Consider the following 15,273-nt stretch of genomic DNA (forward strand, 5'->3'; position numbering starts at 1 on the left):
GGTCTATGGCTGGGATACAAAGTAAATAACCTGTGATTAATATAAAAAAATAAAAATTATTTTAAAAAAACAAACAACCAGGGTCCTCCCTCAATGACACTGGTTGACACTTAACCACCTTCCCAAGCACATGGTCTTCTATCCCTTGTGTGCTGTCACACTCTTGCAGAGCCTGGTTTCTTTACATTTCCTGCCCAAGGAGCCTCGGCTTTAGTAACAGAAACAAGAGCTGACCTATAGGTGGAAGCCTCTCTGCCTGGCTGAGCTTTGTTCAGTGCTATAGCCAGCTCCAAAAGCCTAACGATCCTTGACACCCTACTGTGATACAGCAGCCTAGAAACCAATGGCCATGAGCAAGGACTGATGAAATAGTAGCCAGGAAACAGGACTTGAAGAAGTGGCCACCATCACTGTCACAGATTCCCTAAAGATCTGTTAGACTCCGGAACAGAGAGAACACACTGGTCTGGGAGTCTGGGAGTCCTGGGGACAGGGAAGGAAATTGGAGAAACTCTATATGGTAGGGCAGAGCTGACAGCAACTGCTGCAGGAGCAGAGAGCTTCTGCCAAAGGGAGCATCCTGGCTCAGGGGACTGGATGGAGGGAGCTCTGCAGGAGTAGGCGGAGAGGAAGGGGGTGGTCCTGAGCCAGAGCTAAGCTCTACTTCAGCTCCTGGCAGTTTAACAAGGCCTTACACACCCATAAACTAGCCAGGGTACTCATGTGCAAGACCACACCTACTGGTGGGCACCCCAAGGTCACATTCAATGAGACGGCTCATGCTATGCCACCGTGAAGTCAGGAGCGTAACCTTCGCCCCCACAGTGAGGCCAGGCCAGGAGGGCGGAGAAGTTAGGCTAACCTTTATGCTTTCCCTTCTTCTCCTTCCTAGGGGCCCCGCCCTGGCCCTCTGATGCAGCTGCTGCCTTGGTTTTCTTGGCTGAGGCTGGTGCTGGTGGGCGGGTGGCTCCCAGCTGCACACTGGCAAGTGAGTCGGCCTCTTGAACTGCTCAGGAGAGAACCCAAAACGGAAAAATGGGTGTTGGGTGAGATCAGATCTCCCACTTGACCACAGTCCCCACCCCAGCCCTTGCATCATCAACCCATTCATCTCAATCAGGCAAAGGTCAAGGGCAGACCCTCAGCCTACTACAATGATGCTGACAGCTAGGAACCAAAGTTCTAGGTCAGCCAACTGTTATGAGCCTGGGCAAGTATTGTAGGTGGAGGGTGTCATGAGACTCCCATGGAGAATGGGAAGGACACAGAGACTGTATCTTCTGAGAGAGACCACAGCCAAGAAAGGCACTCCAGAAAGTCTGCAGAGGCCTTGGGTGCCCAACCCATGGGAGCTGTGTAAGGCAGGAGGGGCTCTGTCCAACAAAGAGCTAGGTACAGCAGCAGGGAAGTATCAGGAAAAGCACAGCTGCTGTCCTCTGTGCTTTCCTCATAGTAGGACCCTAATCTACTCAAAACAGTTTCTGAATGCTCGTCAGGTGGCAACCAACAGCCTCCCACCTGGTAGGCTCCTCCATCTCCTTCCTCAACCTCAACACATTCTGCCACCCAGCATGCATCCAGCTGTACTAGGCTGGCTCAGGGCCTTGCATAAGTCATACTCCTTTTATGTAATGGGACCCTTGCCTGCATTGTCCTTCCCATCTGATTAATTCCTACTTCTGGTTTCCTGGAAGCTCCAGAAAAGCCCCCCACACACACCTAGTTGAGAGCCAGCACCCTGCCACTACCTCCCTCACACAGCCTGGCGCCTTCCAACAAAGTACCATGTACCTGCCGACATTCTCTCCCTCGGCCAGCAGCCCCGTGGGGACAGAGAGCGCACCTGTCTGCTCACTCAGCACCCACAGCTACCGGTCCACAGCCCTTCGTCTCGTGTTTACGAGATTCACGGACGTGTAACATGAATGGTCAGCTCTGATGCCACTCCCTTACTGCCTCTGGGAGTGAGCCCCTGCATTAACACCAAGAGCCAGCAGAGGGCAGGGCAGGTAGCTAAGGCTAGGGACTTAGTGGGGAGGCTCAGCAGCATGAGCTCAGGTCAAACAGCAGGTGTGCAGTAGCTCTCAGGTTTGTCCATCACTTCCAGCTGGACAAAGACCGTGCGTCCCAGAGAAGCTGCAGGCTCCACACAGGCATCCAGTATACCCCGTGGGGAAGGCCCCCACAGGCCTCACCTACTCTGATATCAGCAGGGAACAGTAGTCACCTGAGGCTGGGCCCTGGAATACACTGTGGTTTCCTCCATTTTCCAATGGAAGATTCCTCATTGTTTGTAAGTGCAAGAGAGGATAACCAACTTGCCACATCCATGAGCAAGTCTTGCCATGATGAAAGGCAAGCCAGGCTTCACAGGACCAAAGATAGTGGCTATCTTCCCTGGATGAAATCACAACATAGCAAGTCAGGTACTTAACGCCATATTTGGCACTGGCAAATGCCCTGAGACAGCCTTCACTATCAGGAACGAAGCGGTTTCCTCAGAGGGTGTGTGCGTGTGTATGGAGGAGGCCTTCGTTAGACAGTGTGCCAAGTCGAGACTTAGGTAACAGGTGAAGGACCCCTAACTTCTTCCCTTTAAAGCATCAGGATGGTATTTGGGTGAGCTAATAAGGGCTGAGCTAATGGAACATGGGAAAGAGAGTGGGGACTGGGCCAGTGTTTAGAGGAAGAAAGACTTCCCTGAGCTGAAGACACTTGAAACAGTTGAATGTGGCTGGAGGCTCTAGGTCAGAAATGAGCCACACAAGGAAGAAAGCAGTGCTAAGTTCCTACCATACCCACAAAAACCAGGTAGGTACCCATGCCTTGCTCCCAACTACTACTGTGCAGGGAGTAGCCAACTGCATGGCTGGCACCAGCCCAGCAGAGGGCAGTAAAGACTGCATCCATCTATCTCCTATTTCCAGCCTTCTCTCTCACAAACCCCTGTGGCCTGAACCTAGGTAGGAAGGAGAAAGTCCTGGGCACCCAGATGCAAAGGACTCGCACCTGGGCAGAATGAGCCTTTGAGAGAATTCCCACAGACTGGACTCTGCTGAAAACTAAGTGTAAGGGTGGCAGCGTGGGAGGAGTCCTCAGCCAGGAATAGCGAGCTAAGGTCAGAAGCCAGACATACTGAGTATGCAAGAGCTTAGAGAGGGAGACAGACAAGCCAGAAGCTCCTAGGCAGGAAGATGGGAGAGGAATTCCTCACAGGAGAGAATGCTGGTGGGCACAGGATCTCGGGGACATGCTTCAGGTCAGAAACCTGGACCTTGGAACTCCCCGATACATCAATATAACCAGCCACTTGGCTCAGGAGGTGACAGTCTGAACACAAACAGGACACCCAGGCTAAGAATGTCTCTCTGCCTGCCTCACTCAGCTGTCCACCTGAGCTGAGCACAGCATTCAGCAAACCTTGCAGAATGAATCCTCCAGCCCCCTCACTACCCCCTACTACTCCTGTCCCCTCACCACCCGCTACCACTCCTGAACCCTCACTACCCCTTACCACACCTGAGCCCCCACAGCATGGTACCCCAGAGCAGGGGATCCCCTAGGCTCACTGTCCCTGGGGCAGAGGCAGGGTGTACCTTGGTAGCTGGTGCTGCCACTGCTGCTGAGGTAGGACTCCACCAGGGGGGCTTGCTCCTCTGACTGCCGGGCTCTCCGGCTTCTGGGCCGCCCATCTGCATTGGCCTGTACCATCAGGGGCTCCTGGCGCTTCTTCTTCTGTTTCTGCTCCAACAGGGCCCGCTATGGAGGCACAAGGCAGACACAGAGGTGGACTGGACCACTACTTCCTCCAGGAGGAAGGGGATCGCACAGTGGGGCCAAAAGGAGCATCCTGATCACCAGGCTAGGTTCCAGAAGCTGCACTGGGGTCTCTAGCCCTCTCTGGGTCAGGCCTCCTTCATGTTGTTGTCTTCCTGTGACTAGCTACCAGCCTGGCAGAAGAGGTGAGGACTGGAGTAGCGTCAACAACACAGAACTGGTAAAGGAGAGAGTTCACTTCTCTATCCCTTCAGACAGGCTCACCCAAGGAAGAGGGGTTCACTGCTCCTCAACACCCCAGCTGAGTTCCCTCCTTCCCATCAGACCCAGCCTCACTTACCTGCCGGTCAAGCTTCTGCTGCCTCAGGTTGCTGCCCTCATCATCTAGGACACTGCAGAGGGAGAGAGAGGGATTCAGAGCTGCCCAGTGAGGCACCAGGATGTGGTCCAGAACCCAGCCCCATCTTTTAAACTCCTATCATAGTGCCCAGAGGTGGAGGGAGACAATGGAGGCTGCCATCTGGGACCTAATTCAAGATAAGAAGGGAGGAGCATCATTCAGTGGTAGAGAGCACTTGCCCAGTGTGCATAAGGCCTTGGGTCTGATCCCTAGAACAAATTAAATAAAGCCTTCAAGACTTTGGTGTGGTGGATCACTCCTGTAAACCCAGTGCTAAGGAGATTGAGACAGGACTACTTGAGTTCAAGGTCAGCCTGGACTACATGAGGCCCTGTCTTAAAACAAACAAAAAACCAAAACAACAACAATAACAACAAGCAGAAAACAAAGGGCCAAGCCATATTTCTGCCATGTTGGTAGCTTATTCTCCTCCATTACCTTGAGGATTTCTGAGCTAGCCTGGCCCTGGTAAGAACAGGATGAAACTCCTTCAGATCCCTGAGCAGGGCCAGGCCTGACAGACAACCAGAGGCACCTAGGCAGGGGCATCAGTCACCACTAGCCAATCCCAAGAAGGCTGGCCTTCATGCCAGGACATGCTTTGGCCAGTTCCCTACCATCATCTCATCTGATTCTTCCTTTCTTTTTTCCCTCTTTGGAAAAAGCTGGGTCCCCTGGGACAGACTACCTCCCTATCCCAAATTCCTGGTTCCTAAGCAGGAACAGGGGATGTCTTGACATAGCTCCTGCTCCCCTAAAGATGGTACAGCATCCTCATTTGAGAGAGGCTAAAATACCAACCAGGACAAAGCCAGGGCTAGGTAAGAAAAACTGCAGTGTAGACACAATACACAGCCCAGCAAATGGTTATTAGCCCTTCCCTGGCCACTGACACAGTATATATATACCAAGGGCATTAGATCATTGAGTCCCACCAGTCCTAAGTCAGGCAGCCTCTCCTCATGAGAGGCTCCTCCTACAAAGGCAAAAAATGAACAGGGAACTGGTAATTTAAATCACTTAGCTTTCTTGCTAGATCAAGAAACCTCAAGCTCAAATTCTATGAAAGGCCAACTAAGGACGTTGCCAGGGGTGGAGGTGGAACCTGAGGCTGAGAAGTCCCAGGCTGCCTCTCAGAGTTATGCTGGAGCCTATGAACCAGACCTGTGGGTGGGGACATGCTTGAGCAGGCCTGAGTGCATCGGGCTTGAGGGGGGCTGTAAGGAAGAGTATGACTGGCCCCATGTATGTGTACAGGTGTGTGCAGACACCTGTGTTAAGAAATAGGCTTTCAGGCTAGAGAGGTGGCTCAGAGGTTAAGAGCAGTGGCTGTTCTCCCAATGGTGCTGAGTTCAATTCCCAGCAACCACATGGTGGCTCGTAACCATCTATGATGTGATCTGGTGCCCGCTTCTGGCCTGCAGGCACACATGCAGGCAGAATACGGTATAAATAATAAATGAAAATCAATCTTTTAAAAGAAAGAAATAGGCTTGTGCAAAGCTGAATATGCTATGTGTGTGGACAGCAAAAGACAAGCTCGAAGTCACTTCAAAGATGAGGTGAAGCCATGCTTAACTTCTCACAGCTGAACCCGTAAGTCCCTTAAACTACTTGTACAGCCAGCCACCCATCACCACTCACCTCCCTGAACACCGAGGACTACTCTGCACTGTTTTAACTGAGAGCTGTCCCAACTACAGGACAGCGGGGAAGGGCTTCTCCTCGTTCCCCTGGATTGCCCTGTGAGGAGTTCCAACTGTGATGTAGGGCTGTGTGCAAAAATGGCCTCTTTTATCAAGCCTTTGGCTGCCGGAAGACAGGAGAAAACACAGCACAATGCAGAGCCTCTAAGTCTCAGCCCTCCCAAGACAGCATGCCTGCCTAAGAGCATGGCTGCATCTGGGGCCCCTGGACACATTACCAGGATCCAAGGCCTGAGCAGGCTGCCTAAAACTTTGGTCTGGCTGAACTGATAAACACCTTGCCATGAAAGGCACACTAACCCTGTGTGGCACCTCTAGAGATGTCTCTTGGGTCTCTAGAGAGAACACAGGTGCCAGGAAATCAAGACACCAAGCGCCTCAAAAGGCCTGAGAAGCCACGACCTCCCACCATTCTACCATTTACATCAGTAACACAGGGAAGAATATTCCCTGCAAGTGATATCCAATTGCACTGGCCACCAAGGTCCACAGAAGCACACGCTCCCTCACTGCTTCTAGAACATGGGCGAAAGCATCATAAGGTACAGGTAGTGATAAACCAGCCTGTCACCATCTTGGGCTTGTAAGCCATTTTATAATAAAGACAAAGTAGGCTCATTCTTGTTTATGATGAAATCTGTTTCTCAAGGATTGGGCTACCTGTAGCCTTAACTGCCAACGGTTCTGAAATGCCTGTTCCAGGAAAAGGCAACCATGCCTTTGTTTCAGAAGGTTGTTATGACTACCTTGTTATACTTATGTTCTGCTTCTGTGATTACTGCTTATTTGCCTGCCAAATAAGCATTTGGAAACCCCGTACTCCTGAGCTATAAAAACTAAACCTTCCAATGCTGACCTCCTGAACCCTGCCTTAGGGAGAGACAGCCTGTGTACAAGAATAAAGCTTGCTTTACTTTGGCCACAGTTTTGGTTGGTATTCTTTCTCCTCACATCTGTGGGATTAACAGTAGAAGGAACTTAACTGTGGCTCTCAGAGAAGGATGAACACAAGGGAACGGTGCCCGAGAGATTCTAGAAGTCACCGATATAGCAGAAGTGCCCAGAGAACCACCCACCACCTCACTAATGAATGGTGCATAGTAGGGGAGTAGCTGTGAGAAATGACACCTCTAGGCCCAGCAAGATGCATGTAGGAGGTCCTCTAACAAGCCAGCCATCCACATAACACACAGAGAAAGCTGGGTTTCTAGGAAGCTGCAGGGAGAGTGAGAAGATCACGGGGGCAGTGACAAGCTTGTACTGGAAGAGGGTATTCTAATAAGGACAATGCATCTGGGAACAGACAAGCGCCCTGGTGAATCACAAAAGAATCCCCAGCACAGCAGCTTGTGCTCAGGAACAGTGACAACAATGAAGGCTGTCTCAAGGGGGAGCAGAACCAAAGCTCCCTCCCCGCCCCCACCCAGCTAGCCAGGAGCTTTGGCTCCACTGGGGCACCATTCCTGGGGTGCTTGTCTTTCTCACAAAACCTCCCAGGCCTGCCCCTCACATGGGCACCATTCTAGACTACACTAAATGATAACCATGCAAGGAGACATTAATGACTTTTTAATGACTGTGGTTCCAATTATGGAATCACTGCCAAGCCCAGGCTGCCAGCTGCAGCCCCGCCAGGAGGCTCAGACTGAGACAGGGCACTGATGGATAGGTCTTCCAGCTGACCCAGCGGCTCCTTCATTATGGTCACCTCCTACTAGGAGCCAGACCTAGAAGGCCAAGGAATGTTTGAGTCATTGGCTCCATTCTGCAGTATCCCCTATTTTGGCTGCTCTAACCAAGGCCAAAAAGGCGGCAACTTCAACACCCACAGAGCCAGGCTATAGCCATTTACAACCCAGGAGGGATCAGACAGCTGTCTAGAGACTTCTACTGTGAGCTGAAAAAGCCCAGTATGGCCAGTATTCTTAGGAAACCTGTTTCTATCCTTCTCTTCCAACATTCTACTTTGTAAAAACTCTAGCTAGTCTAGCATACTACCACAGGCACATAGAGACAGCCTTAGTCATCTAGATGTCCCATCCAACCCCACTGTACAGCCTGCAAACCCTTTCTATCTACCTCATTCCTTCCCTCCGTCACAGTGGGAGTTGCTCTGAACCTAGGAACCAGACACCAGAATGTGGAAACCCATGCCCACGGCTGCCATTGCCTAGCAGCTGCATAGCACAGCTGGAATGGGGGCAGTTCCTTCATGACGAGGAGCTCTCGCCTCTGAAGGCGTGCCATCTTCTTTCCAGCCAGAGGTCCCCAAACACACTAGGTGAATTAAAGCTGCTGGTGCTATTTGGCAATTCGGAATTACTGGGGAACAGGCTCCAGAATCAACTTTGTTGTTTTAATCAAGTAATACAGGGCTCTCATGATTGGCTGTGCAAATGACCCTTTGTGACCACAAAGGTGATGAGATGCAAAAAACTAAAACACTGAGGCTAAGCGCACCATAGAACCGAAGGTGTGGGTGGGTGTCTAACAGGAGCCAAAAGGACTGGGAAACCAAAGTCCAGCTTGGACTCAACCCAAGGAAGAGCTTTCCAGTCACAACTGGCTGATGGAAGATGTTTGGCAGGAATGCTACACAGTAAAACACAGAAACTGTGAGAAGGCCTGTGTGGGCCCTTTCAGCCTAAGGTTCCTATGGCTGGTCCTGTACCTTACAGGGTTCTGGAGGTCTCACCGTGATGGGAGAGCACTTCAGGTGTGCTGAAAACTTAGGAATGGAACCAGGAAGTCCAGGAAGCCCTAAAAGTTGAAGATGGACATCATTTTGATTATGAGAGGTAACATTTTATTGATGTTGGGTAGTGCTGGAGTCTCAGCCAGACATCACATGAGGTCACCCCTGCTCTCAAAGAGTTCATGATTTGGTGAAGGAAACCTTGAACACTGCAGACAAGAATACCAAAGATGGGTTTAAAGGAATGGCTCAGCAGCAAAAGTGCTTACAGCTCTTGCAGAAGCCCTGAGTTCAGTTCCCAGCACCCACATAGCAATTTACAACTGCCTGTACCTCCAGTTCCAAGGGACATCATGCCCTCTACTGGCTTCCATGGGCTCCTGAATGTATTTGGTACACATAAACTCAAATAGGCATACAAACAAACACACATATATACATATAAATAATAAACAACTTAAAAAAAAAAAGCACAGAAGACAAGAGCAGACACCAGCGACACAGTCCTAAAACACGCCTGAGGCCACGATCCTTCCGGGAGCACTACCCATCTACTACTTATTAAAAGTTGAGTCATACATTACAGGCATCTGATACTCTTCACAAATACAGAAGCCTGGCGCGGTGTCACATGCCTGTGATCCCAGCACTCTGGGAGGCAGGAGCAGGTGGATCTCTGTGAGTTCAAGGTCAGCCTGGTCTACAGAGTGAGTCCAGGACAGCTGAGGGTACACAGAGAAACCCTGTCTTGGAAAAAAATAAAAAGTTATAAACAAATACAGGTAAAGAGAAATGGGCAGAATTGGAAACTACTAGCAATGGGAAACAAAAGGCAAAAATGACTCTAGCTGTTGATCTTTATAAATGAAATGACTCCCTTTTAAGTCGGAATGTGAGCTTAATCCATGATCATTAGAAAATGAGCCAAAATTGCCCCTAAGAAGATTAGCAGCAACTATCGATGCTTTGAAGAAAATAAGCTGAGCCCAGGGAATGCAGGATGCAACCATCTCAAAGCGCGCGTACACACGCCGGCCCTGCCCAGCTACTGAGAAATAGACCCTGTCTTCTGTCCCAGTTTTCTGCAACCAGACAGACCTGTGTCTTTGGCTGCAATCAGTAGCCTAGTAAGGCAAAGGGCTACTTGAATTTCCTCAATACAGGCATCCCCTGCTGGGAAGTCCCATCCTCAAGTCCAGTGCTTTTTCCAGGCTCTATATACATGCGTAGAGAGACTGAACAGGGAAGAGGAGGAGCCTTCTGATAACAGCCCATCCCCCGCTAAATGCCTATCCTCCCTACTGTACAGAACAAGAAGGCAGGAATGGAAAAAGGAAGCAGGGTGGGCCGCCTGCTTTCAGGGTGCCAAGCTGCTTTCAGGGCTAGGCTTCCAGGGTGGCAGGATTCTGTGCTCCTGGCTGAGTGTGGGAGGGATAATGGGGGGAGGGTGGTTAGGCTTGGGCTGGGATGAATGCCAATCACCCATTTCAGGATACCAATACCCTAAGTATCTACAACAGATTTCTCAGAGATGATCCTACTTCCTGGAGGTCTCTTTTACCAGGAGCAGGCTGAACCCTCCTTAGCTTGGGGTAGATTTTTTTCTTTTTTCTCTATAAGCTTTGCAAGATGCCTTAGTCCTTGGGTCCCTGGGAGAATCAGACTTGAACTATAACCAGCCTAGCCTTCCATTTGTCAAAACCTAAGCATGCCATTATTGCCAGAGTCACAGTGTAGCCTGTGGGTAGCCACCACCCTACAACCGGACCCCCTTGAAGGAATTTCCACAGCACTGTTGTCTGTTCAGCGGTCTGCTGGCAGACGAACGGTCAGCGATTCTCTCTGGGGCTGCACCCGAGAGCCAAGAAAATACCAAGATGGTCCCAACACTACCTGCACCCCTAGCCTGGATATATGGCAAGGACAGATTAGTCTTTTGAGTTAGCACAAACCAGGCCTGGGCTCCCACTCAGAGTTTCCTCCTTTATCCATGTGAGATTGAGGTCTGCACTCACATGTCTGCAGGAGACCCTGTGTCTGATCTCTGTGCACATGTGTCTGTGTATGTGTTGGTGGGAAGATAGAAAATAACTCAAGAAGCTCCCACAAAAGCTGAGCTGAGGCAGGAATCATTCTCAAGAAAAACCCTGAATTTGCAGGCCTAGAATTCGTAGGTGCCTGTTGGTAGAACGGCCTGCTTTTAACAAGCTTCAGGCTGTTCCAGCTGGTTTCTATTTGGGGTTCTATCTGGACAGACTCCCTGGAAGGGCTCTGGCAGAATCACTTTCTGTGGGTCCTAGATGTCTGATTCTGCAACCCACTGAATGTGCACCCGGGTCAGCAATAGAGTGGGTCTTAGCAGTCCAGCACCCTTTTTACACATATGCCTCTTTGGGAGGCTTAGAGACAGCCTGGTAGCCCATGGCAACTAGAGAGCCAATGAGTGGCCACGGATGTGGCGCTGCTATGGCAATGAGCTCTTTTCCCTGGTAATAGAACTGAGTACAGTGGATGGAGAAAGGCCTGCACCTGTGTGAGGCTGGAGACCACCCCTCCCCCACCTCCCACACAAGAAAACCCGGGTCTGTCTTAGGTCAGACCAACCAAGTAACCAGGGACAGGAGGTGGGTCAGTGCTCCTGAGTGCAGGTGAGGGCGTGAGAGCAATTTCTCTGTATTGTGAGCAACTTCCATTAACAAGCAGGTTACTACTGAATCTCTGAAAGGTACTGAATAGGACTTATGAGTGGCTAATACAGTGTATTCCTATTCAAAAATCTGTGAATATGCAGAGATTTGTATGTATGCACACGTGCAGCCCAAGAATTAAGGTCTACGGAGATACACGGGTACACGTATACATAAGCTGCCATGTAGTCTGGATTCTAACCGTCCCAACGAATCCATGCTTTAGGGATACGAACTGAACAGCGGGGGCATATTTGGCCCAGCGCGCAGATGCTCTGTGTGTGCAAGAGTGAAGATGCAAAGGTGTGTGCGCACAAGATATCCAGACGCACGTCTTGGGTGCTGGGCCTAGGAGGCGGCTCACAGCAGTTCCTTTCTCCATGTGCCACCCGACTCAAGAAGGCCCGAGATCCCTTCAGAATCCTGGGATGGTGAGGAGGGTGGAGTAGGGCAGGTGGCTCTGAGGCCCTCAAAGTTGGGATGGAAAAGCCCGGCATCTCCAACCCGTGCTCCGGTGTTGGAAAGGGTATGGAGGGCATCCGTGCCCTGCCTCCAGGCCAGATGGCCTGACCGACGCTGCATCTGGACTCGGGGAGCGGTAGGTGGCCTGACAGCACGCTCCCGCCCTTCCCCCTCCCTCAAGGTTGAAGTCGGGGTCCGCACGCGCCCCGGATCCGGGAAAGCCGGCCCGCGTACCTGTAGGGAATCCAGTCGGAATGCGGCTTGGAAGTCATGTCTCCCGGGGGCGGGGCGGCGGCTGCGGCTCCGGAGGCCGGGACCTCGAGGGGCTGGCGCGGGGACCCTGCTCAGCTCTCGGGCCGCCCCGGGCCGCATCCTCCCGCGCCCGGCCGCTGGGGCCCGCCGAGGCCCTCTCTACACGCCAGGGCCCCGGCCGCGGGCTCCCAGAGCGGTTTGCCTGCGCGGCGCGGAGGGAGCAGCAGCGGGCGTGCGCGGGTCCGCGGGAGCGCGCGGGCAGGAGCGCGCCGGAGGCGGGAGAGGCAGTCCGCACCGCAGGCGCTGGGTCTGCAGCCCCGGGCTGAGCAACGCGTGGAGCCACCGCCCCGCCCCGCCCCTGGCCCCGCCCCGTCGCAGAGCCCACCCCGGCCCCGTGAAGGCTGACTGTGTGGGCCCACCCTCAGCCAGGAAGGACGCTGTCACCTAGCGCCAGTTTCTCCCTCTAGGACCTCGGCTATCCCTCAACCCTTGGCTATATCAGATTTACCCGGGACAGAGACAAGGGGAGTCAAGTTAGAGGTGTCAGGAGAGCCTCTGGCCTGAGAACTGAGGCCTTGCTTCCTTCTCAACCTCCCATTTCACGCTCCTGTCTCCAGAATCTTCTGATATTTAGTTAAGTAAAAATGTTTCCTCTGCCTGGGTCCTTCGTTTGGACCTGACACTTCCCATGTATGCTTCCACAACCAAGGGAAGCACTGTTGCACTCAAGGTCCTTAGAAAGTTGGAGCATGAGTGAGCACAATAGCTTTGAGAAGCAAATATTGTATCCCCATTTCCCAGACAATGAAGTCTGAGAAATCCTAAGGAACCCAAGGGCAAGGAGCAAAGAAGTGGTGGAGCTGGAATTGAACCAGGATCTCTCGTCCTTTAAAGCCATTTTAGAGGGCAGCAAAATCAAGAAAGATCCTCTTAGCCTTGAATGTTGATGAGGTCCTGGCTACAACCAGGACCACGTTTAATAAAGGGCAGGGGACAGAAGGGTGGAAGATCCATAGCAGGGCTAGTTAGAAGCAGCGAGAGGCCAGGTGCCTAGTGATGCAGCAGGCTGAGCGGCCAGCCTGAAGCCTGTGGCAGGGGTCAGGGAAGGGACTACTGATTAGCCCAGACCCTATACATCACCTGGGTGTCCTCAAGTGTACCTTGCGCTCAGCATCACCAGCTAGCCAGAAGAGTGTCCAGGGGAAGATGTTCTGGCAGGACTGGGAAGACTGTGAGAGTGACCCGCATACTTAGAGTGGGTCCCATCTTGCTACTCTGGGGCCAAGCCGGGATCCACACCTGGAACTTCTTTTAGCTTCTCTGTCTGCCCTGTCTGTCCCATAAACTGCAAACACAAGAGTAATGATGAATGCACTGCCTGGTGAGCTATCGGGAATTGGGGCTTTGTTAAGGGGGGATCTGTATAGCTCCATTAATCCTTACCACTGCCCTCGGAAGTGTATTGATGTTTATTTTGTTTTTCAGCAAAGGAACTGAAGCACAGAGAAGACGGCTTCATGACCAAGGTCACATAGGCAGTCTTTGGTGAAGCCAACATTCACATGCCTGCTCTCAGCCCACATTCTCCAGCTCCCAAAGTATATGCAGTGCACACAAGTGTACTACCGAACGCCTCTCTGTCTAGGGCAGAACCTTCACTTCCTAAACAGTTAACCTTGATTATCTATCAACCTCTTAAGGGCTATTACTGTCATCACAGACCTCTAGAAAAAGGGAAGAATCGCCTGAGAGGCTGCCGCCTTGCCTTCAGGGATGCATCTCCTGATCTCCACACATCCGCCTCCCAGGAAGGGCAGCAGTGAGGGGCTAGTAGGTCCCTCCTTCCCTGACAGCTCTCAGCACAAGCTAATCCGTCAGAGGCCCCTGTCCTTTGAGCTAGAACCCTGCCTAAAACGTGTGTGAGAGGCTTTGACCTCTGAACTCCCCATTGTCCATGCCGCCTCTGTTTGCCATCTTCCTCTTCAGGGTGACAAGCGTCTGGAAGACTTTCCTGTCAAGACTTTGAGGCTGCGTTTTCCCCTTTTCTTCCCAAATTATCTGACACCTTTTAATGCAATAAGAATTAAGTTGGAAGGTCTCAGGGGCCTGGAGTAATTGAATCTCTTAAGCAGACACTCCAGGCTTTGTCCTAAGGGAGAAAAAGCTGGAGGTGGAGTGAGATGCAGAAATAAGACAGTTTCTATGTCTTCTTTTTCTGTAGGGCTGGGTGTGCACATGGAATTCAGAAGACTGTGCCAGTGCACGCATGAATCTGTGTGCCTAAAAATATGTTTGTACATGAGATGTGGGAGGACCAAGAAGCTGTATGCTATTGCATGTGTGAGGGTGTGTGCATGCATGTGTGTGAGTGAGTGGGCGGGCGAGTGATATTTAAGAGAAAGGGGAAATGTATGCCACTGCATGAGTAAGTATGTACACGTGAGATATGAGAGGCTATTGGAGACTCTATGTCAGTACATGAGAGAGAGAGGAGGGAAGAAGAGAGGGAGGAGGAGCTCCTCTATAGACAGAGCAGGTCTGCACAAGAATGTTGGTGAGATGTGTTTTTTTAAGAGGTGGGAGCAGAGGATGAGGATGAGCTACAGGGTTTGTTCACACTCAGCTCATACCTCATGGTGGGTTTTCCCACTTGAATGGCATTACTGGTTCTCCTTTTATGTTAACCCCAGTGTCTCTATCAAAAAGCTGCTCTAGAAAGCCATATACAGAATTTTATAAAGGCCATGGCTAAACATTATACATTGTTACAATTGTGCTATATAAGTGACTTTGAAGAAGGGCATAAGCTTTTCAAATTTAGCCCCAGGAACGAGATCATTTCTACTGAAACACTTCTACACAGCAATCCCATGATGCCTTCCTTGCCACTGGTCTAAATACAGTAAGAATAGGATATTTGCTAGAAATTTTAAGTCCTTTCTGTACTTTAGGTATTTCCTAACAACGTGGAGGCAGTGCGTGAGAGGCACGCCATCTAAGCTTGAGGTCCCCAGGGCCAGCTCTCCTCAACAAGGTCAGTTCAGCCTAGAAGAAGGCTTGCATTCTGGCACTTTGTCACTGCCGTGTAGGGTCTTACATCTTCCATGCTTAGGGCAGCAGTTTGTTGAATGAAGCTGCCTCTTTCAATTTTGGAAGCAGAGGGATATGAATAATAAACGAACACAAATGCAGACTGGTCCCTGCCTTGTGGCTTGGCTTTGTGGCCCTGAAGTCTGACAAAAGCAATTCAGATCAATCAACTGGATCTTACTGGGTTTAAGGCTGACGCAAAGT

General features: G+C 51.1%; 1 protein-coding gene across 3 annotated transcripts in view; it reads right to left on the minus strand.

Annotated features, from left to right (window-relative positions):
* Positions 1–15,273, minus strand: part of Tub (TUB bipartite transcription factor) — a 77,941-nt gene that overhangs the window by 10,742 nt on the left and 51,926 nt on the right. For 2 of the 3 annotated variants that reach the window (XM_060367081.1, XM_060367083.1), the window contains exons 2-4: positions 4,118–4,169; positions 3,597–3,759; positions 863–1,006 (exon numbers count right to left, since the gene is read on the minus strand). In XM_060367081.1, the coding sequence (XP_060223064.1) occupies positions 863–1,006; positions 3,597–3,759; positions 4,118–4,169 (359 nt within the window). Of the gene's footprint in view, positions 1–862; positions 1,007–3,596; positions 3,760–4,117; positions 4,170–11,961; positions 12,289–15,273 lie in introns of those variants that run through there. The other variant, XM_021661956.2, reaches the window with a different exon arrangement.

Source organism: Meriones unguiculatus, chromosome 14 (genome assembly GCF_030254825.1).
Source record: "Meriones unguiculatus strain TT.TT164.6M chromosome 14, Bangor_MerUng_6.1, whole genome shotgun sequence".
NCBI classification, from domain to species: domain Eukaryota; kingdom Metazoa; phylum Chordata; class Mammalia; order Rodentia; family Muridae; genus Meriones; species Meriones unguiculatus.